This window comes from Lissotriton helveticus, chromosome 10 (assembly GCF_964261635.1).
Source record: "Lissotriton helveticus chromosome 10, aLisHel1.1, whole genome shotgun sequence".
NCBI lineage: Eukaryota > Metazoa > Chordata > Amphibia > Caudata > Salamandridae > Lissotriton > Lissotriton helveticus.
In genome coordinates, this window is record NC_136071.1 from 823445353 (window position 1) to 823471304 (window position 25952).

The 25952-nt window shown below is 41.8% G+C and overlaps 1 protein-coding gene across 1 annotated transcript in view; it reads right to left on the reverse strand.

Moving 5' to 3' along the window:
• The window catches only part of MYO3A (myosin IIIA), an 869350-nt gene that overhangs the window by 261047 nt on the left and 582351 nt on the right, over nt 1-25952 (reverse strand). The window contains exon 21 of the mRNA XM_078662798.1: nt 20085-20214. Within this exon, the coding sequence (XP_078518924.1) occupies nt 20085-20214 (130 nt within the window). The remainder of the gene's footprint in view (nt 1-20084; nt 20215-25952) is intronic.

Genomic DNA, 25952 nt, shown 5'->3' on the forward strand with positions numbered 1-25952 from the left:
TCTTCACCACTTTCTTGCCGAAACTTCTGGACCTACCACCGTCCACCTCCATTAGTATACAAAGAGCCCATAGACTAGGTGCCAGAACGGGCTCCTCCTCAAAACCTCGTGGAGTCATCATCTTATTTCTGAAATACACAGATCTCCTATTGATTCTTTCAGCTGCAAGAACTAAAAAACAAGTGTCTTGGCAAGGTCACCGAGTATTTCTATCTCAGGATGTTTCTAATGTCACTGCCTCCAGACGGAAAGAATTTTTGGCTATGCGTCCTTCTCTGCGCTCCCTGGGAGCAAGATATGGCTTATTTCACCCTTGTACTCTCAGAGTCACCTATCGCGACAAGACTTGGTCATTTCAGGAACCTGGAGAATTAAGAAACTTTCTTCTTCTACACAGTGATGAAGGGATGGACGCCTCCTCTTCTGCTTCGCACAGTGGCTGAAATGCGACTTTTATTGTCTACATGCTTGTTTTTCTAATGGCTTCTCTTTGCCTTCATGTACTTCTCCCTGTTTCTCATCTCAGTTTTCACATTCTCTTTTTGCGTATCTTTTCCCTTTTATCTTTTTCTTACGTCTCCTATATATCTCTATATCTCTAATTTCTTTTTCTACTTTTTGGACCTATTCTTTTGCGTCATATGTTCTGTTCTGTATGTTAACAATTTTTCCTTTTTCTTCCCCAGACGGATATATATTGGATACTCCTTTCAACATCTTGTTCCGTCCCATGTTCCTTTTTCTTTTGCGGTCTTGATGTGGTTCTCCTCCTGCTCCTGGTCCGTGCGTCTTGTAACGCGTCGCCACCTCCCCACCTTCCCTTTGTGTGCTTCCCCTTTCAGGTATGTTTATTACAGTCATCCTTTTGGATTTGTACTGTCTTCTATGCCTTCTCTCTTTCCTTCTTTCTTCCTTTCCCACTGACCTTCTTTCCCTGTTCCTACCCCTCTCCCCCTCCCTTTTCCTTTTTCTTCTTCCTTTTCTACCTGTTCTTCCTTCTACCTTTTTGAAGAGTTTTATGGTTACTATTTTTCTACAATTTGCATTACTAGTTGTACAGTATGTTCTTGCAATTCTAGGTTTTGATCAGTTTACTAAGCTTTCACTTTCAAAGTTGTTTCATGGAATGTGAAAGGATTTAATCACCCTATTAAAAGGCACAGAGTACTCTCCCACCTCTCATCTTACAATCCAGATATTGTCCTTATTCAAGAAACTCACCTATCTGATATTGAATCTTTGAAGCTAAAACGATTGTGGGTTGGAACTGTTTTATTTTCTCCTGCTTCTCAAAAAAAGAATGGGGTGGCTATTTTGATACATAAACGACTCCAGTGTAAAGTAGTTCTAGAAGAAAAGGATGATGAGGGACGCTGGGTTTTGGCTAAACTAATAATTAATAATGTCCCAATTACGATATTCAATGTTTATGGCCCTACCTGTTTTGATTCCTCTTTTTGGCCCTCCATTACGGCAAAATGTATTCAATATAAAGATGATTCCTTTTTATTAGGTGGAGATTGTAACCAGATCGTTGACCCATTTTTAGACCGTAGATCCTCTGTTCGTTTTTCCCCTCACAAACCACATAAACAATTCCTTGACACTATCACTCAATCTCACCTTGTAGACTCATGGAGGCTAACTCACCCAGATGTTGTGGACTTCTCCTTTTTTTCTCCTCCTCATGCCTCTTTCTCCCGCTTAGATTATATTTTTCTATCTTCATCTCTTTCTCAACACCTTATCTCCTCTTCTATTGAACCGATTGTTATCTCTGACCATGCTCCTATTATCACTGTTTTTGACCTTCTTCCTCTGACTCCTAAATCTTCTCGCTGGCGTTTTAATCCTTCTCTTCTTGTTGACCCTCTTTTTTCTTCCTCTTTTCGCACTTTCATCTCTGAATTTTTTCACCTCAACTATACACCTGATACCCCCCCTCATATACTTTGGGATTCTTTTAAGGCCACAGCCCGAGGTTTTATTATTGATTTTGTCTCCAAAAAGAAGAAAAAATTCCTTCAAGAACGTAAAGTCACCCTTGCCCATATTAAATCGATGGAACATCATTTCTATACCTCCTCTACTAAAATTATGTCTCCTGAATTACTTAAAGCTAAGATAGCCTTTAACAAACTTACCACGGACTCTGCTTCCTCTTTTCTCCTCCGGAGCAGCGCGCGATATTATGGAGGTCGAAATAAATCAGGTAAATTATTAGCTAACTATTTAAAATCCCGTAAAGAACGAACTAACATTGACTCTATTTATTCCCCCTCTAATACTCTTCTTCATACCGACGCAGAAATTTTAGAACAATTCCACTCTTTTTATGAGACTTTATATACCCCCGAAAACCCTTCCGACCCAGAGCTTCTTCAATCTTACTTTGACAACATACCTCACCCAGATACTTCCCACCTTAATTTCTCGGACGTCGATTCTGACCTCACTCTTTCAGAACTCTCCTCTGCTCTTTCCTCCCTCACTAAAGGAAAAACTCCAGGACCTGACGGCTTCCCAGTTGAATTCTACTTACACTTTTCAGACCTCCTCTTACCTAAACTTCTAGCTCTGTTTCAGTCTTTTTGTTCTGCTGGATCAGCCCAAGGCTCCTTTCAAGACGCTACCATTTGCCTTATCCCTAAGGAAGGTAGGGATCCTAAGTTTTGTAAAAATTACCGTCCTATATCTCTAGTTAATGTAGATTATAAACTTTTTGCGAAATTACTAGCTCTTCGCCTTGACCCGCTCCTACCGCATCTTATAGGGAAAGAACAATGTGGATTTGTTAAAGGCCGTTTAACATCGGACAATTCTAGACTTTTCCTTAATGTTTTAAGTAAAGCCCCTTCACTTTCACTTCCCCTTGCAGCCATTTCAGTAGACGCTGAGAAAGCCTTTGACCGGGTTGACTGGTCCTTCCTCATGGCCTCCTTAAAATGGCATGGTTTCCATCCCAAATTTATATCTTATATTTCTTTAATATATTCTATGCCCAAAGCCTCTGTTCTCGTTAATGGTCAACTCACTTCCCCATTCATACTCCAACGTGGCGTTCGTCAAGGCTGTCCTTTATCTCCTCTTTTATTTATTTTAGCGCTTGAGCCCTTCCTTACTTCCATACGAAATAATCCATCCATCTCTGGTTTCCCGTATGGTGAACACCATCTTAAATTATCTGCTTATGCTGATGATATACTTTTATTTATTTCAGATCCGACCACCTCTGTCCCCGCTTTATTAAACGAATTTGAAAGATTTTCCTCGGTCTCAGGTTACAAAATAAATTCTGACAAAACAGAGATCCTTCCTTTAACCAAACTTTGCCTTCCCCACTTTTTCACAGCCACTGGCTTTGCCTGGAATTCTACAAAAATTAAATATCTTGGTGTTCTTTTTTCTAACTCTATTCCTTCGTCTATTCAACTCAACATGAATGCAGTCATCTCTAGAATAGATTCATTACTCACTTCTTGGAATCCACTATTTCTTTCCTGGTGGGGCCGTCTCGACTCCATCAGAATGATGATTGCCCCTATTCTGATCTACTTACTATCCATGCTCCCACTTCGTATACCAATATCATATTTCCGTCGCATTGATTCTGTGTTGTCCAAATTTCTTTGGAAACAGAAAAAAGCTCGCATATCGCTTTTACATCTACGTAAATCTAAACTTAATGGTGGTACCAACTTTCCGGACTTTCGCCTTTACCATAAGTCCTTCTCCCTTAGGCAAGCCTCCCGTTGGTTATCTCAGGAACCCTCCCCCTTTTCTCCCCTCTGGCTTTCTGTTGAACAGGAGTTATTGCTCCCATACTCCTTCCAAGAGGTAATTCGCTTCACCTCTAAAGCCCCATGTCTTAATCCCTTTCTATTCAAACATACTTCTTCTCTTCTACATCCTTTAGTCTCCCCTACCTCAGTATCACAAGAATCCTTCCTACTATTGCCTATATGGTACAATTCACTTATATTAATAAATAACAGACCTGTTGCATGGCCCTCATGGAGAGCGAAAGGTATCATATGGGTACATCATCTTTTTGATGGTTCATCCCCTTGCTCCTTTCCCAAATTTCGCTCCCAATTTCACTGTCCTCCTTCTTTTGCAAAGAAATTCCCAATCCTTATGGAAACCATTCTAGATCGTTATTACTCTCTCCCTTCAGAAGACCTATCAGCCTCGTCTTCCTCTCTACTCACGGTTCTTTCTACATCTCCTAAAGCTTCCGTCATTTACCGGTACTTCTCAGCCCCCAACCCAGATCGTCTTAAATCGAAATTGGAATTGTCTTGGGAAACGGATTTACATTCTTCATGGCCGACTTCGCTTTGGGATAAAATATGGGCTAGATCCTTGAAGACTTCCCGTACTGCTTCTCTCACTCAAACCCTCTTTTTCTTTTACCACAGATTATACCTCTCTCCTCTTTCTATCTCTCGTTTTCACCCAGATTCTGTTTCTACCTGTTGGACCTGTAATGCTCCCTCTGCAGATCTTTTGCACCTCTTCTTTTTCTGTCCCTCAACTCGTATTTTCTGGTCTCAGATCTTCTCTCGCCTTTCTCGTATTTTTAACATCTCTGTTCAATTCTCAACTTCTTTTGTATTTCTTGGTAGCCTTTCAGAAGATTTAGCTCTCCCCCCACATTCCCATGGTCTTTTTGATCTTATGCTGGCTATTGCATTACAACATATCGTCTCCAACTGGAAATCTTTGAACAAATTGTCTTTAAACTGTTGGTGGAATCTTGTATGTCAATCACACAGACTTGATGTTGCCTTTGCTTCCTCCTGCAAACCTTCCCGAAACGTTGATCTTTACTGGCTACCTCTTACTCTGTACTTAGATCAATCTGTCAAAAAGTTTTACTCTCCACTCTCTTCGGATAATTTCAAACCCCCCTGAACACATATACTCTTGCCTGTAGTTTTATGATATTTTTCAGTTATGATATTTTTCAGTTTTCATATTGTAATAATTACAGTTTTCATATTGTAATGATTTAGCTTTATATTGGTCTCCTCTACTTCAAGTTCTTCACTCAAGTACTTACTGAATATGATGATTTTTTACTGTACTCTTTGATTCACATATACTGTATTTTCTATATTTATTTATCTATCTTATATGATATATACCATATTTTCTTTCCCTCTCTCCTCCCTTCCCCCTTCCTCCCCTCCCAAATAATTTAAAAATGCTTTGTTTTTTTTCCTTGTGATATTGGCTGCCTCTATTTACTTTATTCCATTGTATGCCCTTTACTCATATTTTGCCGATGTCACCTTATTGTAATATCTATTTTTCCTTTAATAAAGCTTTCAAACATAAAAAAAAAAAAAGAACTAGGCAAAAAGAACACACAACTGTATCAACATCTTCTGCTGTTCTAAGTGATAAGGCATGGTGTCCAAATTCAGAGGTTGCATTTTCTCATGTTCTAAAATATACTAATATTGCAATTCAAGAATAGTCATAAGAAAACAGAAAATGTCTTTGGACAAGGGAGATTAAGACAGGATTACCAGTGGACTCTGTGTCACTGGAATGCATAGGGACCTAGCAAAGAGGCACGCTGGAGTACATAAATCAGTTTCCTGTGGCACTCTTATACATTCTCTTACATGCCTTAATAAATTGACCTCAATGCATCTAAAATGAGAGTATTGAGGGAATAGTCATACACAGTTAGTACAAATAGAAAGGATTTTACCCTCTTTGCTCTTTTACTGATAGGAAATTGGTCTTCTCGAGCCAATTTCCAAAGGCATGCAGGTGTGCATACTTCCATAGTACTGCTTTCCATACTCATAAATGCTTTAGAGACCTGGCACCTTTGTTTTCTTTATTGGGGTAATTTACCAAGTGACTGCATTTTGGGACTTGTAAGCTGGTTCCAGTTCAACTGTAGACATTTCACTAACAGCTGTAAACAATAATTTGAAAACTGAAAACTGAAAAGTACAATGCGTTTTCATTACATGGAATCATGTAGTATCCTATATCGAAAAATGATTTTTTGTGTATAGGCAATGATGATATCTTTTAGGTCTTGCATTAACCATGACCTTTTTATTTTACGTAAATTATATGTATAATATACCTACTTAAAGGGACTTTCAGCCACCTCTTCATCCATTGGTCTGTTGTTTTGTCACTCCCATTAAGCGTCTGCCCTCTACAGTATACAGCACAGGGCAATGGGTCAGCCTACTTAAGCCACTGATTAATTTCACATTGAACGAGTGCATTTTGCTCTTTCACAAGGAGCATATCCACACGCAATGTAGTTCCCTTCAGTGTCAATGTTTTTGCTTTTAGTTTATAATCACTTTAGTGCTGTCTTTGTAGCCTAATGTGATAGCAGGGTGCTTTTGATATAACCTCAGGGCACATTCCAGCTTTATCAGAACCTATCTGCTGCTACTTCTGTTGTAAATTCCTTTGGAGTGGCCTTGTTTATCTGACTGCTGCTCCTTCACATCCACTCATGTGAAATCGAAATACTAGCTAATCAGTGTGCTCTATCTTTACAATTCTGTCTTTCTATGTTTTGTTCTTGCTTTCCGGCATTCCTTCTTTCTTGCCTTCTTCCTCTTGCCTACGCTCTTCCATTCATCCCTTCTTTTTTCTCTTTCCTGACATCCTTCTATCCTGACTTCTTTTTTCTTCCCTATCTGCTTTCTTTTGTTCCTTCTTTTGCCCTTTAATTTTTTGCATCCTTTTTTCTTTCCTTCCTTCTTTTCTCCTTTTCCTTCTTTTTTCCCCTTTCTCCTTCTCTATTTCTTTTTTTCCTTCTTTTTTCTATCTTGTTCTCCTATCCTTCTTTGTTCTTTCCTTTTATCTCCTTCTTTCCTTCTTTTTCCTCCCTTCCTTATCCTGCTTTCTTTCCTTAGACCCTTTCTATTTTCTTTATTTCCTTCAGTCTTTCCTTTTTAGGTCTTGCTGGCGTTGCAGCGCAAAGCGCTGCCGCCAACAAGACTTATAGCCGCCTTCCTCCCTGCCAAGGGAGTCAGAGCTGTGCACGAGCCGCTACAGACCTGGGCACGAGCCGACTCAGGCCCGTGAACGCGCGGGAACGCCAACGTGCACGTTCACGGCGTCACGCGTCTCTTCCGAGGCGCGCTTCAGGCCGACTTGCGGTGTGCGTGCTCCAGCGTTCCTGTGGCCACGGCATGTGGTAAGTGAGGGGGGGGGAATTTGTTTGCTTGTTTTATGCTGCTGTCGAAGCACATCTGTGCCTTTCTGCTCGTTTTGAAGTGCAGCTTTGAGAAGTCGTTTAAGCACACCAATGAATGTTTGCCTTTGACGACGGAGCACAGCTGCGAGTGGCTGCCGCTGCTGAAGTCCGCATTTGAGTTTGTGTTGTCATCGCACTGTACCCGTTAGCTTATGCTGTTCTTGTTCTAAATGTGTGCTTGCAGTTGGACAGGCTTCTCCTCTTGTTGTCTCCAAGCCTCTGCAGTGGTCGGCGTGATATGTGGAGAGAAAGAGAAGAAAAGGACGTCAGTACTCAGAATGGAGAAGAAAAGGCGCGAGAGAGATAAAGAGGGCCGTTCAGGGCCCACGGTGGCAGGGGGAGGGGCCGTCTCATGCGCCGACGGGACCAATAGTGCGGGAGGGGGCGCTGCTGACTTCCGGTGGGGTCCCAGGGGAATGAGATGGCTGTTTGTTCCGTGCAGGGGGATGAATGCATCGGGAAGACTATGCTGCGATTGTATGGAGGCAGACACTGCGACGAGAGCGCAACCGTCTCCCTCATAACACCCCTCTATCGCTCACGCTGTCTCCAGCCCTCCTTTCAGCCCCCAAGCTCGGTACACAAGAGACGGTGATTAAATGCAGACACTCTCGTGAACTCAGCCCTCGCAGCAGAGAGAGGTCAGCACTCAGACGCGCGCGCTCTCCAAAATCACGAGGGCACGTGGCACCCCCAGTGGCGTAAAGCAAAATGACTGAACAGCCACAGCAGCTGATTTCACGGAGGGCTGCAACCTCACAAGCATGCCTATCACAGGTCTTGGATCAAGAGCTGGAGGCAGAGGGCACAAGTCCTATACAAAGAAGGGGGGGCTGACCAAGTAAGTCAATATGCAAATGACCGCGTGACGTCACGACGTAGCGCTATAAAAGAAATAAAATAGTGCTATTTAAATTATTTGTGCAAATACTGGGACAGACTAACCCATCTTACAGTGTCTGCATTTACATACAGGGACAGAACAAAGGCAAAAGCCTCTCTTAAGTACCTGTGAAGAAAGAGAAAGTCACTATCATGATATGGGGCCAGTTCATAAATCAGGTGATTGTAGTTGTGACAGCTGCACAGGGAGAACATATACTATAAGCTGTCCACAAGCATTATATCAATGTCATTTTTAGGTCTCGCGCCTGCGATTGCAGGGGGCGAATCCCCTGCTGTCGCAAAGCGAGACTATTGCTATCGTGTCAGCTTTCTAGGAGTAGCGAGACTTGGAGACAAGAGACTGGAACACGCACGGAGCGTGCCGGAATCGGATCGGGTCGCGCGCGTGAACACGCACTCCGTTTCCGGCAGGCTCTTCACAGCACATGCACAACACACATACAGCCCCCCCGCTGCGCATACACACACTCACACACACACATACAGAACCCCCCCCGCAGAGCATACACGCACGCAAACACATACACAGAGAACCCCCCGGCGCTTACACACACATCCCCTACCTCATCTCGGCGTCTTCGCGCTCACTTGCCCCCGCTCCTCTGGTGCGCGTGCACCACTGGTTTTGATTCCTGCGTCGGCTCCTCTGTGGTGCGCGCGCACCACAGGTTTCTATTCCGTGTTAATTTAAACAGCCAATCAGGAGGCAGAACTCCTTTAAGACATGCTCCCTCTCTGGTCAGCTATCATTTTAACTGCACGGTGCGTCGTGCACTCCAGCAAAAACGGCAGCATGGGCCAATCACCATTGTTTGTTGCTTTACTAATTATTACCGTAAACAACTTTAAGTTATGCGCTGTTTACGGAGACACCCGTACGAGTACAGAGACACCCGTACGAGTACTTTAAACGTGACTTATTACCGATTTTGCCTATATTATTACTATTTACTGAATCCCAGCAAATGCATCTGGTTCGCTATCATTTTAACTACATGGTGCGCAGTGCACCCCAGCGGAAAAGGCAGCATGGGCCAATCACCTTTGTTTTTGCTTTGCTTATTATTTCCGTAGACAGCTTTTGGTTATGCGCAGCCCGCGTCACGTACAGAGACACCCGTGCGAGTACTTTAAACGTGACTTGTTACCAATTTAATCTATCTTGTTACTATTTACTGAGTCCTAAAAAACAGGAACCTCTTTCCTGTACTATTGCTTTCCCAAACATTTCCATTAGGTTTACTGCGTACAGTGACGCCCGTGCAAATACCAACACCGTAACTTGTTACCAATCTGCCTTTATTAATTGCCATTAACTGAGTCCCCTTAAAAATGAAATCCTTTCATTAAGCTGACATCGCAGCTAATTATCCAACAATATATTTATTTAAATGTCTATTACATTTACTAATACTTATCCATGCTGTCCAAATTTTACCAATTTGTGTATACCGCTACTTCTGCTTGTTTTGCGTGCAACTGGCATAGCGCTCAATTGGCCATAAGACCGGCATCTCCACGCTTTTGTTTGTCCGGGAATAACATCTGTGCTGTGTTTGCGGTAGGAAACCTTTCTCGTGCTCGCTTCGCCTGTCCTCTGTGTTTGGACTAACATTTGACTCATTGGTGCCTCTAAGATGCCTGCAGGGTGTGTCTCCATGCATTGTCCCACTATTTCCTTCGTCCATCTTTGTTTCATGGGTGTTGCACATCTACACAGCAATTGCAGCAGAATATCACGCTATCGCCACCGTGATCAATATCTGTGGTATTTCACGCCCAAGATTACAGTAGTGACACGAGTACAGGGAAATACGTTTTTTTTTTTGCTTGCTTGTGTTTTTTTTTTAAGTGACTAGGAAGTGGTAGGAACCGCAGACTGACAGCCTGCGCAAACAGAGGAAACTCTCTGTCACACACGCATGACTCATGTGCAATAACATAGTTTATAGCGCTGCCTCCTGAAAAGGGCAAATCGTTAATTCAGCACAGCAAAGTGGCACGGAAAGCTACGTGCATTATTTTTTTTTGTTGTTTTTGTAAACGCTCATAGGGTTAAAACTAACCACTTGAAATAAATATCAAATACATTCAGCAATGAGTCTCTTTGTGCATAAACATCGAGTAAGCCGTTGGTACTCGTTTCTTGACCTGGGTAGGGTGAAGATGTAGGTCGGTCTTGTCAAGGCTAGTTCGACCTCTGGCATGTGATGTCAGCCCTCTCCATCGGACAATGGTGCACCCTTTCTCCTCCAGTAACTCATTACAGCTTTTTACACTCTCATGAGCCCCTTTTCCGTTGTGTTCCCTTCTCTCTTCTACTATTCCTGTGCCCTCTCACACATGCAGGCTATGTGTCCCCGTCCTGTCACTGTCTCTTCCCTTTCTCTCTGCTTGCGACCCTCTCTTCAGTCGTCCCCCATGTCAGACCGCTCTCATTATCCCATTATAACTGTTTCCTCCATATTCTTCATCTCCCACTCCCTTCCCCACTGTCTTCCCCTTCCTTCATTGCTGTCGTCCCCTCTCCTTGTCTCTCTTTCCAATTACCTTCCCACTTGTCGTTTCTCTATCTGCCTGCCATCTCCCCGCCCCAACTTTCCAATTCTCTCATTTCACTCTCTTTCTCTCTCTATCCTATTCTCCACACCATGTCGTCTGTGTCTCTCTTACCGCCTCTTCTCGTTTCTTTTCCATCCTCTAGTTTCACTTCTCTCTTGCTCCGTTTCTTTTTTTCTCACTATCTCTTCTCTCCTTTCTGCTCTCACTATTTCTTCTCTCTTTTCTACTCTCTCTCCTCTTCCACCTCTTTCGTACTTGCTGTTTGCCTCACATTCTCCTCTTCCCCCTCCCACGACTCGCTCTTAGTTCCACTTCTCTTTCCTTTCTTGCATTTCTCGTTCTCTCACTTTTTTCTTAGTAGTTAACCTTCTTTTGCGCCTTATCTCTCAGTCGTCTCTCTAGTCTGTTAATCCCTCACCCTCAATCCCCCCACCCCGTCACACACCCCCTAACACACCCCCTCACACACCCCCTAACACACCCCCTCACCCACCCCCACACACCCCCTCACCCACCCCCACACACCCCCTCACCCCCCCTCACACCCCATCACCCATACCCTCACACACCCCCTCACACCCCCTCACTCACCCTCACACACCCCCTCACTCACTCACCCACCCTCACACAAGACAGCACAACAAAACACAGCACAACAAAACAAAGCATAGCATAATAAAACACAACAAAACATAGCATAGCATAACAAAACATACCATAACAAAACATAGCATTGCAAAACATAGCATAGCAAAACACAACAAAACATAGCATAACAAAACACAGCATAAAAAACAAAGCATAGGATAGCGAAACTAAACATAGCATAGCATTACAAAACAAACAGCATAGGATAGCAAAACAAAACATAGCATAGCAAAACATAGCATAACATAACAAAACATAGCATAACAAAACACAACAACACAACATAACAAACATCATAGCTTAACAAAACATAGCATAGCAAAACAAAGCATAGCATAATAAAACAAAACATAGCATAACAAAACCATTATAGCATAACAAAACCTAGCATAGCAAAACACAGCATAACAAAACACAGCATAACAAAACACAGCATAACAAAACACAGCATAACAAAACACAGCATAGCATAACATAACAAATCAAAGCATAGGATAGCAAAACATAGCATAGCATAACAAAACATAGGATAGCAAAACACAACATAGCATAGCATACAGCATCACTTCGCACCACCACAGCATCACTCAGGGGCACCACACCATCACCATGTGCTACCACTGCATCACTGCACTGAACTCCACAGTATCACTCGTTCGCCATCACAACATCACTCAGCGCCACCACAGCATCAATCTGTGCAACCATTCAACAACACCTGGTTCAAATATGTTCTCTCAATGTTTCAAGCTTTATTACAAATGTAACAAAAAGATGTTAATATTTCACTTCTGTTCTTAGATTTTCGTCACAATAAAATACACTGAACATAATCTTCACAAATGTAATTCACAAAAGTTGAAGGTATTGCCATTATAAATTATAATAGCTTTTATTTAAGTATTAATTCCTAAAAAAATTTTAAAGCCATTGTTATTTGTAATATCAATACATCTAAGTCACGTAAATACAACACATATTGCATTACAAATGCTATAGGTGTCACATTTGCAAAAGTTAAAACTATTGGCATTGTCAATGACAAAGCTATTACTATCGCTATTTTCAAAACCAACGCAAATACAAAATTTGTCTTTTACAATACCAAAAGCTCAAACTTTCCTAATGCGAGACCTATTGCATTGCAAATGCTTGTTTCTTCTTACTTTCTTTCTATCTTTCATTTCTTATTTTTTTTCTTGTTTTCCTTGTATACCTTCTTTTTCCACTCTTTCCTTCTATTTTTTAATTTCCCTTCTTTCCTTCTGACTTTCCTTCTTTCTTGCTTGCCTTCAGCTCACATGTACTCTAAATATAGGCTAATCTGTCTGCTCTATCTTTGCAACTCTGTCTTTCTTCCTTGCCTTCATCCTTTATTTCTTTCTTGACTTGTTTTTTTCTTGCTTGACTTCTTCAAAAGCAAGATGCTAGCTGGCAATGCCATACCAAGAGGCTTCTTAGGTCTGTGTCAGCCAAAACTTTTGATTCTACTAAAATTATGTGTTTAACATACTTACTCATAGGGGTTTTTAGCGACGCTTCATCCATTAATCTGGTATTGTGTCATTCATATTTTACTTTCAACCACTCAAGCATACATTAAGGGGCAATGCATCTTCCCATTTAACCTATTGGCTGACTTCAGTATGACTTCCTTATGATAAAACAAGAATTGGCAGAAGACTGGTACCTGACCTATTGACTTTGCCAATGCTTGCTATAAGATTGCAGTAGTGAGCATAAGGTAGGGAAGGTGCCATGCGATGTTAAGTGACTACTACCATTGTACTTATAAAAAACGGCTCCTTGTTTCCAGTCCTGCTGCAGACTCCTGCTGCAGACATATAAGCGATTTACTTCTAAAAACCAGTTTGCATTTACCCGATGACTACATTGTGGATTTCTTTTGATGTTTAGTTTCTTGCAAATCTATGATTACATTGTACATCTGATTTCCAGAAAATAAGCTGTGGTACTCTCTAGGTAATGTGTAAATATATTTTTTTTACACAGTAAAAGGTCCAAGTCATAAAACAGACCATTGGAATCCGGTAAATATAAACATTATAGGACTTATTCAAAACGTATTTTTGTCCAAGTGGAACTTACACAAAACTGATCGATAGGTGTCAATCGCCTTACGTGGAATTAATAAAGAGCATTAGCAGACAAATCCGAAAAATTAAACCATTTGCCAGATTGTCAATTTCAATAAATATCTGTCCGGGACCAAAAACTCGGATATTCCTTACAAGGTCTCCAGCAAAATGTTAGTGAGCCTGCATAGTCTTGTCTGAGTGAAGTTGTGCACAATTGGTCCTCAAGTCCTTTCCCTACATTCTAATGCTGGGAGGAATTAAAAAAGTAAACGTACACTTCAATATTTATATATGGTTGTAGGGAAATGGATTCTTCCACACAAAAAAATGCTTTTGTACATTTGAGTCATTCGTACCTAACCAGATTGTTCACAATGCAGACAATACACAGTAGCCTATTACTTTGTAAGGCAAGCTACAATCGCTATAATGTGTGTCGCCTGCCATGGCAAACTGCTGCATCTATTTGGGGTGGATTGATTCTGTGGATTAGTGTGTAAGAAAATATAGACATATTTCATTTGGGATTAATTTGTGCCTCCGAGGATGGAGCATTGGCGAAGCAGGTAAATCCCCCACAGCTGAAACATAACTCTCTCTGCCCTCTGAATAACCATGCCGCACAATCCTCACACCACGCCAGAGAGAAAAGACACTCCACATATTCACCACTCACTCTAAGCAGATGGTAAATTTGCATGAATTTCACCCCAGTATTCACAGGTCCACTGGTTATTCCCCATTCCTGGGGAAATACCTGTAATCTCCAGATATGGTAGAGAAAATTCTAGCTCTCTGGTATCCGTGGACCTGTACCTGGGGAACTCATAATGAGACCTCTAGTGTTGTGTGCTTCTGTGGTGGCTGTGGACTACAAAACAGGCCACAGGCTCTTTTAAAAATGGTAGGTGTTTTTATTTTCATTACACCATGACCATCACTTTGGTAAGGCCAGCTCTATGTGCGCAGACACCTGCTCAAATGGCCAGAGCACAGTTAAAGGATATTATTTCCCCACCTACTTCTGAAGCATAACTTGATTTTAAATTACATGCTGTCCTTGCAGGCTATGTTACTGCACATATAGATGTTACATACATTGCACTACAAGTACATCTGTAAGTGTCTATAAGAAACTGCTCCCAACTCTAATTTTGCGTCATATAGGTTAGATGGGTTCATATTGCAGGAGTCAATTAAAGGGCACCAGTCTCTTAAATCTAACAGGTTCTAATGTGCGGTCTGTGTGTTTACCTATGTGTTGCTGCTGTGGCTAAATACATAGTGCATATATTCAATAATGTGCACTGGATTCTCCTTTTTAGAAAGTTTTATATTGCAAGTCCCTGTATCCAAATGCACATGGTGCAACATTTAAAGTATATTTGAAACCAATTCTTCTTCCAGCTTTAAAGATCAAGTCGGGCTCCATATTTTATTACATAGTTCGAGGCTGCTATAGAATATTTTTCTGCTTACAATGTGATGTTCCTTAGAATCAAATTCTTAAGTTTCCTTTGATTAGGAGAGAACAGATGAAAGGTAAGAGCTCTGCTATTTCCCAAGACAGGGTCTTGAGTGCCAGCTAGAAAAATCTTTCATATGAAGCTGCATTTGTTTGGACTTCTACAACTTTATGCCTTGTAAACTGATAAGAGTGAGGGAGGGCAATTGGAAAGTAAAATTATATTAAATTAAAAATTCATGCCAGCAGGACAGGGTTAGTGTTATACCTGTCAGCAGTAGGCTGACCTTCCCCCAAACATTTTGCCTTCACCCCTGCTATTTTTGCTATTCTGGTTTTTGCTGGCCTTAGGACTCTGTACACTTTACCACTGATAAGCAGTGCTAAAGGGCTTATCCCCAACTGGCATATTTAATTTACTTATACATCCCTAGCAAAGGGGTTCTACATGTACCTGGAGGGTGTAAATTAAATAATACTGGTGGAGTACTACTTTCCATATTCCAAAATGCATTTTGTGAATCATGTCAACTTGTCCGGTGGCCTGGTAAGAAACAACACCATCTTTATCCTCATGTTTCTTAAGTTGCCTTCTTTCTGGAACACGGTGATTTTTGACATACATTTATGTACGTTTCAGTGCAGGACAAGATTCTCCGAAAATGTATTTGCTTACATTTCAACTTCATAGGCACTCTGATGACATTTCAAGGTCACGGCATGCCGGAATTCCAGCTCATATCATCAACCGCTCCCTGGCAACCGCATCATTCCCCGATGACTGGAAACACACCAAGATCAACCCCCTCTCAAGAAATTCTCGGTTGACCCCACTGACCTAAAAAACTACAGACCCATCTCCCTGCTCCCCTTCCCAGTGAAAGTCATCGAGAAAGCCATTAACAGCCAACTCGCCACATTCATTGAACATCCTCAACTCCTCCCAATCTGGCTTCAGAAAAAACCACAGCATGGAAACCTCCCTCCTCACCGCAACAGACGACATCCACACCCTACTGGACAAAGTAGAAACAGCAGCCCTCATCCTCCTCCACCTCTCAGCGGCGTCCGACACAGTCTCTCACCGCACCCTAATACACAGACTCCACGATGTAGGGATTCAAGACAAGGCCCTCAACTGGATCCGCACCTTCCTCTCCGGCAGAATGCAGCGGGTCAGACTGCCCCCTTTCCTCTCTGACCCTACACCAACCGTCTGTGGAGTCCCCGAGGGGTCATCCCTTAGCCCTATGCTCTTCAACATCTACATGGCTCCGATTGCCCCCATCGTCAGAACCTAAGGACTCAACATTGTGAAATATGCAGACGACACCCAACTCCTCCTCTCCCTATCCAACGAACCCAAAACCGCCGGACAGTTTTCGAGAAGGCATGGAAGCCATCGCCATATGGATAAAAAACATCTGCCTTCAACCAAACACCAACACAACAGAAGTACTCATCATGAGCCAACATCCTGACGCCTGGAACAACACCAGTCCTCGAAAGTACGCCCATCTCCACTGAGCAAGCGCGCAACCTGGGAATCATCCTGGAATCCGAACTCAAAATGGAACAACAGGTCAACTTTGTCTCGTCCTCCTGCTGCCACACCCTCCGCCTCCTACGCAAGACCATCAAATGGATCCCCCTCAAACACAGAAAGACTAACACTCATGCCCTGGTCACCAGCAGATTCGACTACTGCAACGCACTCTATGCCGGAATAAACAAAAACCTCACACGCAAGCTACTGAACATCCAGAATGCCGCTGCAAGACTGGTCCTCAACCTGCCAAGACACTGCCACATCTCCCAGCATCTGTGCAACCTTCACTGGCTCCCCATCGAAGCTAGAGTCACCTTCAAGATGCTCACCCACGCTCACAAGGACCTCCACGACACCGGACCAGCATACTTGAGCAGCTGACACAAATTTCATACACCCCAAAGGACTCTACGATCAGCCCAGCTCTCCTACGCCGTGGTTCCCTGCACCCGAAAGACTAGATCAGGCAGCCGCTCCTTCTCCTTCCTTGTGGCCAGAGCCTGGACTGCCCTCCCTCTCTACCTCAAACAGACAACATCTCTCCCCATCTTCACAAGAAACCTCAAAACATGGCTCTTCGACAGACCCCCTCCTTGATGGACGGGAACCTGCAAACCCCCCCCTCCCCCAGTGCCTTGAGACCCTCATCGGTGAATAGTAGCACTTAACAAACGCATGAGATGATTCCTGCCACTTCCAAGAAGAATGTTCTGCTCTTCACCAAGACAGACAGCCTGACGACACTTGCCCTCAGGTAATGGGGAGCTAGATTCCTCAGCAGGGATTCTTGGCAGATCACCCACCGTAGGCAAAAGTAGGTCAGGGAGCATTAGGTAGGAGCATAATACATTATACTATATCACCAGACATATATACCAGCATATATTGTCTAAGCACAATGGTGGAATTATTCATACTCTCCACTGTTCTTGTAATGATATTTATGATAATATGTTTCATTCTATTATTAATTTCAGCGCATGTATTTTACTCAAGAATCTCACTGCTTAAATAAACATTAAAACTGCAGGTTGTGTATATATTGCGTATTTCCGTTGGGTATGCATGAGAGTCTGAACGAAAAGGTTCCATATCTGTTACCACAATTCTTTGGGAGTTCAGGGTTGTCATGTTCTGAGGTTGCATACACATGTGTTAACCTGTAGGGTTAGGGGTACAAATGGTGCACTGTGAACTAGCAGGACTGAAGACAACATCTCCTTAGGGGGAGCAAGGAATCAGACTTGCACCATTCCAATGTTTATGTTGTCCCACAAACACACATTTTCTACTGAGAAAGTAAAAAAGCCATACGACAAACTGTGTTAATTTTTAGGTATTAAAAAGGATAATCATCAACGTATGGCTATGCTGGGATATGTTTTATTCTAATCATGTACAAACCCAACTGTTGTGGGAGTTTGTAGTGTATTTAGATTTTGAAATTATCAGTAAGTAATGATCTGACATACCATGATGTTCAATATCTGTTAAGTAAGGAAGAAATGTGCATTAGGATTCAGCTGTGATGGCATGTTCATGTTCTTCACCTGGTAAACGAGAAGATCATTTTTGAAATTTATCTCTAGGGAAGTACTGATGTTAGTAGATATTTTGACATTCAATTTTATTAGTGTTCTAGGTTGGTAGGATCCACCAGGAGTAGATTTTTTTGCATTAATGACTGATAGCTACCTATGAATAAAGAAGTGGATATTTTTTCAGAATTAAGATTGCATTAATATTTAGCCCCAAGGAGGTTGCATTTGGATTCAAGCAAATGCTCTCTCTTCAATGCTACCCCGTGCATAGCACGCTGCAACTGATAGTGGAAGTGTCTTTGTTTCTTGGACTTATTTGGAAGAAGGCCTCTGTGTTCTTAGGTGTATTTGTGCCTTTATAGTGTACTATTTTGGATAGAAATGTAAAATAGCAATTTATAAGTTGACTTGCATGTATTATGTAAAGTTTGAAAGTAAGATCTTTTGCCTTTTACCTGAAACAATTATTGTCATTTACTGAAATTCATTTTTGAAGTTAAAATGTTGTTTATTAACAAACAAGATCACTATATGTGAGTGATTTAAATTCCAAAATATATTCATGAGTGGACAATACATACATCGAAGTCCTGGTTGCTGGTGTTGATTCATGTATTGTTCATAAATTGGACATGCAGAAGTGCTGAACCTCTGTACTTAAAGATTGTTTCTGGTTGATTGAGCTGTATCAATCAGTGTCAGTATGAACAATATAAATGAATTTACCACAAATTCTAGACTGTGATGTTGGGACTATCTTCAAATTATGCGAAAAAAATCCACACCCCATAATAAGACAGCTTGAGGTTGTGAATTTCTTGTTTTGTTTTTCTTTTGCCAATCATGTCCTGTCACTCCTGTTTTCTCTCTCCGTGCAGCCTTTGGTGCCTCTGCATGTACTAAAAGAGCCCATGCATGGACGTCAAATCACCGAAATGCCAGGGGTAGCAGAAGTGACTTTGCACGCCATTTACTTTAACTCACACACACATGCTTACACATTCACACATTCTTGTGCACATAAACACACTCTCACCTGCAAGCTGCATACAACATTCATGTTAAAAATTGGATTTTTGGCAGGTTAAGGTATGTGCCAAAACTAGGCAGAAACCACCACTCTAGTCAGGATAAGGGAGATACACTCCTAAAATAACCCCTGCGCACCCCCTTGGTAGCTTGGCACGAGCAGTCAGGCCTATCTCAGAGGCGGCGTGTAAAGCATTTCAATGCTTTACACCTTAGAACCGCTAATGAAGGGGCATCTCGACGTTGGTGTGATTATTTTCTGTATCCTCAAACTGATCATTCTGTGCATGTTGCGAGCCTTAACTTCACCCGTAGGTTTGGCTTTGTATTAGTTCCCATGTATTTTCACACCCTCATTCTGAGGTTCTTTTATGTTCAATTATTTTTGGCTTGTAAGAAACTAACTAAACCTAATCATGAGTCTGTGATTCTTCCCAGTCATAGTCCATCGGAACTGTAATGATTGTTTGGCTAAAGATTTTCCTTCCCACCAGACTTTCATGCTGAAAAAAGAGACATCAACTTGGGGTTCCAGAGTAGATCTAGAATGTGGAACCCAGCTCCTTGAAGTGTAAGGAGTGAAACAAGTGAAACAAGTGATTGAGGGCCTTTGTAAAGAAATGTAGGAAACTTTGCCTGGAATCTGGAAATGATGCAGAAAATAGTTAAACATGTGGCAGGTGTGGTGAATCCATAATAATCCACAAAATGCAGCAGCCATATAATAACAAAATTCCTGTGGCCCAAGTGGTGGTCAAAGATTGTATCAAAGAAGCAACTTCCATTTAGGGTTCTAATGACTGCCCTATGTGATCTTTATGAAATTAAGGTTATTTGTAAAGTAAAAGGCAAACAGACAAAGTTAGTTACAATTTAAAACAATCTCAACAGCTTTTCATTTAGCTTTTGCGTCAATATTGGAGATGACGTTACAATTAATAATAAATACAAGATTTCATCAGTAAATAAGTTCAATATGGCTAAAGAAAACCATTTCTATTGGCAGAACAAATAGTTATAAGAATAATGTTACCTGTTTTAGTTAGGGGATTTGTTACCAATTGCCGAACAAGGTGATTGTCTGAGGAGCGTAAGAGCAACACAATGTCTGCTGGGAGCGTATCTCTGTTTTTTGCTAAGAAACCACTTGCATTATAAAGAACCTGAAAGAATTTATAGTTTTAGATTTATGCCATTCAAAAGTCTTAGTTTCACAAATAGAACTCTCTGAAATATGATCCCAGACATCAAAATAAGCAAAGGTAAATGTTATGTTCAGTTTGCAATGCAGATACATACAGCCAAAATTTGTTGTTTCTTAACATTTCAGGCTCTCAACGTAAAAATTAATTTTACGATTTTATAAAGTACAGTGATAAAGCTTCATCATCAAATATGAATTGCTCATAATCCATAGCTTCCAATGTTTGAGAATGCTTATGTGCGACATTTTCATAGTTTCAATGTACTTCTGAATTCAATTCAACAACCAAATGTGTGACACTGAAGAGTGAGTAAAATCAAGCAATGAAGCCCATAAACACAGATGAATTCCAAAAGTTACGCCAAAATAAGCAACTAGAAACTGTAAGAAGATCTTGAAAATGCTGCAAAGCACCTGAAATGGAAGGGCACTCATTTCTCTCTTTTGTGCGTTTCATTTGTTTTATAGCGCTTCTCATACCAGCATAGGTGTCAGGGCACTTTACATCATACACACATTACACAGAGACAACAAATCATACGTGTGAAAATCAGTATATAGGAAATGTTACATAAGACAAGTTGTAAGAGTAACTATCATTCATACTAGTAGGCAGTATATTTTAAGAGTGTTTGATCTAGAGAAGCGCAAACTCAGTATTTAAAATGCACTACAGTGATTGGTTTTACTAAAAAGAATGTATTCCTACCCAAACTAACTCCTTTAGCAACATTAGAATAATGAAAGACAGGGGTGTGTAAATAACGTTCAAACCTATACCACGCAGTTTCAATTCAGCTCCTTGATTTCAGTTCATATGTAATTGTGTTATTAGGATTGTGAAAGTAAAAAAAGGATCTCTAGGACAAAAGCAGTAAACCACTGAGCTAGCCACATAAAATGCAGCTTAGTGATCTGTCTGGTACACGCTCTTTGCAGCAGGCACATTAATGCCCTGCACTACTTCATGATGGATGAACACTGCCACTAGACAAACACTGATCTAGCTCCGGCAGAAACATTATTCACAAGAGTTATCTGGACATTTTAATTGTTGCCTGAAAACGCCTAGACACACAAGAATGTTGGCAGAAGGGGCAGATCCCACATCATTGTAGTTAGAAGGGCCAACTGCCAAGCGGCCCGGCTGCTGACAGAAACAGAAATGGGCTTCAGCACCATTATTTGTTGTGTATGTGCAGAGCAAAGAGAAGGGAGAACAAGAGTCAAGCTGAAGGCCGGATCCAGTTAAACAAAAGTAAGCAGGCCCTGCACTACAGCTGCTTACAATACACAGAACACACAGGCCTCTGCACTGCATGAAGTAAAGTAAAATGAAACTGAAACACCGTCAGGAGAGGGAAACTTGGCATAGCAAAACATGGAAGTCCCCGCACCACAACAGCTGAAACAAACACAACTCTTTTGATATTAACAGAAAAACAATTCCTACTTTGGAAGTTAAACCAACATAAAACTAATGTGATAAGTAGGCCCCTGCACTTGTAGTCAATGGAAGCCTGAAGCAACCTAATCTTCCAAGAAAGCGCATTGTCTCTCAACTGTGTGCTGCAGTGGCCGGTTGCCTTGGGCTTTCCTGAAGTGTCCATGTGTCAAGGTCAAGAAGGACAGCAGCAATTTCTAGGGGCTCAGGTCCATCAGCAGGAATTTGAAATTAAAAACACATCCTGCTGCCGCAGCCTGTGCCAAATCTGGACCCTGCAGCATTATAGTGAAACAGATTCTATGCATGTGACGTGTACTAAACTGAGAGGTGCCAGCGACCGCACTCTAGCATAGGGCACAGATTCAATATAGAAAGAACAGTCAGTGCCCACTGTGATCTTCAGCAGATTATGCTCCCTGCGGCAGCCATAAAGTTTTCTTTGCAGTAACGGGAGTGGGTGGGGTGGTGCCAGTTGCTGAAAAACAGCAACACAGGGAAGGCGCCCCCCCCCGGATTCACTTGGCTGGCTCTATACTCACTGCTATGAGCAGGATGGAACTGCAGGCCACGTGAAATGGTACCACCTATGAGGTAGCCGCGGCGGGTCTCAGAAGTTTACAAATCAATGCAGTCAGCTGAACCCAGCCCTAAGCGGCAGTCGACGTCTGAGGTGAGAGCAGGGTGCTAATGTTTAAAGTCACGTTTCACACACAGACCTGACTGAATGAGGTCTGTACGATTCTTGCCGCACAGTCTGCACCGTACTCGCTGGACGCACGCTGGTGTTAATGCAGGTCCTCTCTCATGCTTGTGACCACTCACATCGTCTCCCTAACAGAGCGCTGGTGGTGTGAAGGAGCAAATAAAGCATGACTAATGCATTTTAGTGTGGTGACGTGGACCACCACACTAAAATGCATTAGTCCAGTGCCTGATGTGTGGTACTTGGCAGGACCAATCTGGTTTTTGTGTAGGCTATAGCACAAACGAAGCTCTTCTGGAACCTTCTGAGACCGTCAGAGAGGCTTCGGATGGTGGTGTATCCACTATGTCGTTCGTGGATGCGATCTTTTTTAGTAGATCAAACTCTCCCCTGTCTTCCTTTGCCCTTTTTCATCTTCGCCTAAACCTTTGGTTTGTGGGGTGACACAGGGCTCTGCCCTCAGTCCGATGCTATTCAACGTTTACCTGGCACCTTTGGCCACCCTTATTGAGACCTGCAGAGTGAATATTGATTGATTGACTGATAATCAGGAAACTGCATCAGGAAAGGTGAGGTGGGAGAGCGGCAAGAATGGTATAGGTCACATCCCTTCAAATAGAAGCGGACAAGTTTTGGTCTATTTGTTAAACACTAAGTATGCATGTTAGAAAGGATCTATTTGATGAGCTGACTTTCAGTTCAATATCATACACAACATTGAATATCTTTTATTTGAAGTGATAGCCTTCTGCTCATTGCATTATGGGTCAACTATCGCAAACCTAGTGTATTTTATCTATTTCCAAGACACAATAATTAGCATTATTTTATTATCTACTCTATAGTTTTCAACAATTTTCATCTATGACAATGTTTTAGATTCAGACAGTGAGTTTGAATTAGACATTTGTATCTGGAAACGGACTAATGGGCTCGTTTAGACTTTAGTGAAGAGTTAGCACTTTTGGCCCCATCCACACAACGTATTTAGGTGTGAGAACTGCTGGGTTTCCATCAGTAACGCCACATCCGGCTGTGCTGGTGAAAACCCTTGACCTGGAAGCCCTGTACACCACTGGGCAACCTGGTCATCGGAACGGTCATCCCACTGTGTTGGGGTGGGTAACCTTTTATTAGATTTTCATGTCGAAGAAAGCCATATGAGCTATTGGGAAGAGGATGTGGCGTAATGGCCAGAGCTGCCGACTTTGGAGCTGGGGATGCAGGTTTGAGTCTCAGTGTTGGTTCAACATCCTGTGATTCTGGGCAAATCACTTTAATTTCCCTGTGCCTACATAAAATGAATTTGTTCTTGTGTAATACAAGTTGTGCTCTTGTAAAGCGCTCCAATACCTTAAGTCGAGTTGTACTATAAAAAACAAGACAAACTTTAATCAACCAAACAGACTTTAATCTGCACGTGAATCACATTTGCATTGGCATAAATACAAATTAGAAAACTTTTATAAGCATAACATTGTTCAGAAAAGGTCTTCACTGAGTGTTGAGAGAGCTTGTACTAATGAGAAAGAATCTTTTGTAACTTGAAAAGAATAATGGAACTCTTAGAAACATCTGTTTTACCCACCTAAGTAATTCTCAGTACATAAACAGGGGTAGATTTCCAAGATGCAACCAATGCCCTTGTGGGATCTGATTTGGTAAATGCTTAGTTTTTGTGATAGACATGGATGCTATCGATATGAGATAAAAGGCGCAAAGCTAGAATAAAAGCACTACCTTTTCCCATTTAATGTGGGTACTTCTGGAGGTAAAATGTGCCCTAGTAAAGGTCCATGGCATAGCCCATAAACTGTTACATTGGAGTTGAGATACCTTGAATACACACAATAATTATTCTACTGCTTGCGCTACTTTCCATATTGTTTTAAACAATGTATACACTTACCTGTGAATTAATGGATAAATATGAATGTCTCAAATTTAAAATGTATCAATCTGAAACATCTTTGTCTATTAATAAGTGTATAAATCTTGAGGCAAGCGAGATACAGATAAAAAAGATTTCAATTTAATATTGAAAGTTTAAAATTATAAAATGTTAAACTAGAAATCTCATTGAGTTATGTTACAAGTTGCTTTCACATTATGAAGGTAGGCACACATTAAAATCACAAGAAAAAGTATTATCGGATGTTTTTATGTCATACTGTGATTCCGCATGATTCGAATGCAATGATATCACATTCGGAATTAAGGGTCTGATTCACTGAGTGTTTTGCATGAGGAGCCATCACATGCAGTAACAACACCTGTACTAACAATATCTTTATGTTCACAATGCCTGTATTGAAATTCTACCTTTAAACTTGCCCTCCCACATCCACAGATTCAACTATCCTTTTTTGACTGATTTTGCTACCATGTTGACTCCGATTTTATCATACCTACAAACTGAGCAGAGAATGAAGGGAACTAGATTAGTGCTTAAGAGGGCAGTACGAAGTGCTGAACTCAAAATAAACAATTCTTTTATTATTACGTTTGTTCATTACCAATTGGACTATAATGATATAGCCTTTAGAGTCTTAGGAAATTGGGTTATTAGCTGTATGGCCTGCATAAGTAATATGTCCACCATTGTCCTTACTGGGAACCAAACACCCCATTGTAGCGCTTAGCTCGCACAGGGTAGCGGAGTGGAGCAGTCCAAGGCCTACTTAAGGGAGACAGTGTGAGCTAGTAATCATCATTCACTGGCACACAATAATAACACTCAGTCAATGAAAGTTATACGGCCTCAGGCCATAAATGTACACACAAGAAAAAAGCATTTCATTCAATACTGCAGCAAATACTAAAAGCACAGCATAGAGTAATAAATGTCAATAGAACATATTATTAACAAATTCAATAAAAGGAAGACACTTCAGGATTAAGATAAACTGTACTGTTACACATCATCAGACCTGGTTAAAACCCCCATTTAAAACACAGAGGCAATTCTACACGAAGATGAACAAACCTCATAGGCAAGATTGACAACATTTCCCACAGCCACACATATTCATATTCTCTAATTTATGCAAATGTGCAAAAGCCTCCCTATGAGATTTGTTAATAAAGAAAAGGAAGATAAGGGAAAAATAAAGTTTCCTAGCATGAGTGTACAAGGTGCTGGGGGCGTGGCTTGCCTGGGGATGATGGTGAACATGTGAACGAGGAGCTCCGCACCAGCCGAAAACCTATCCTGTAGAGCATGCTAGCCGGGGCCATGCTAAGATGCCCTGCTGCCACCTATTAGCTCCTGGAGAGGTTGGGTGCAACCAAGCGGACTTTGGGGGTCGCTGGTGCTGCACTCAAGGAGCGGTGCCCACTGTCGAGACCCAGAGAGTAGAGGCCACATCCCTAGGCGGCTGAGACGGCTTCGGTGCTACTCGAAACCCCGGCCGAAGGGGCCAGAAGAGGCCCGTGAACATGCTGACAGTGGACCCCGGGGCAGTGAGAGTGAGCCGTAGATATGTCCTGCCAGGCTGTGATCGACATTGTTGGGACACGATCGGTCCAGTTCCATGGTGAGTGCTGG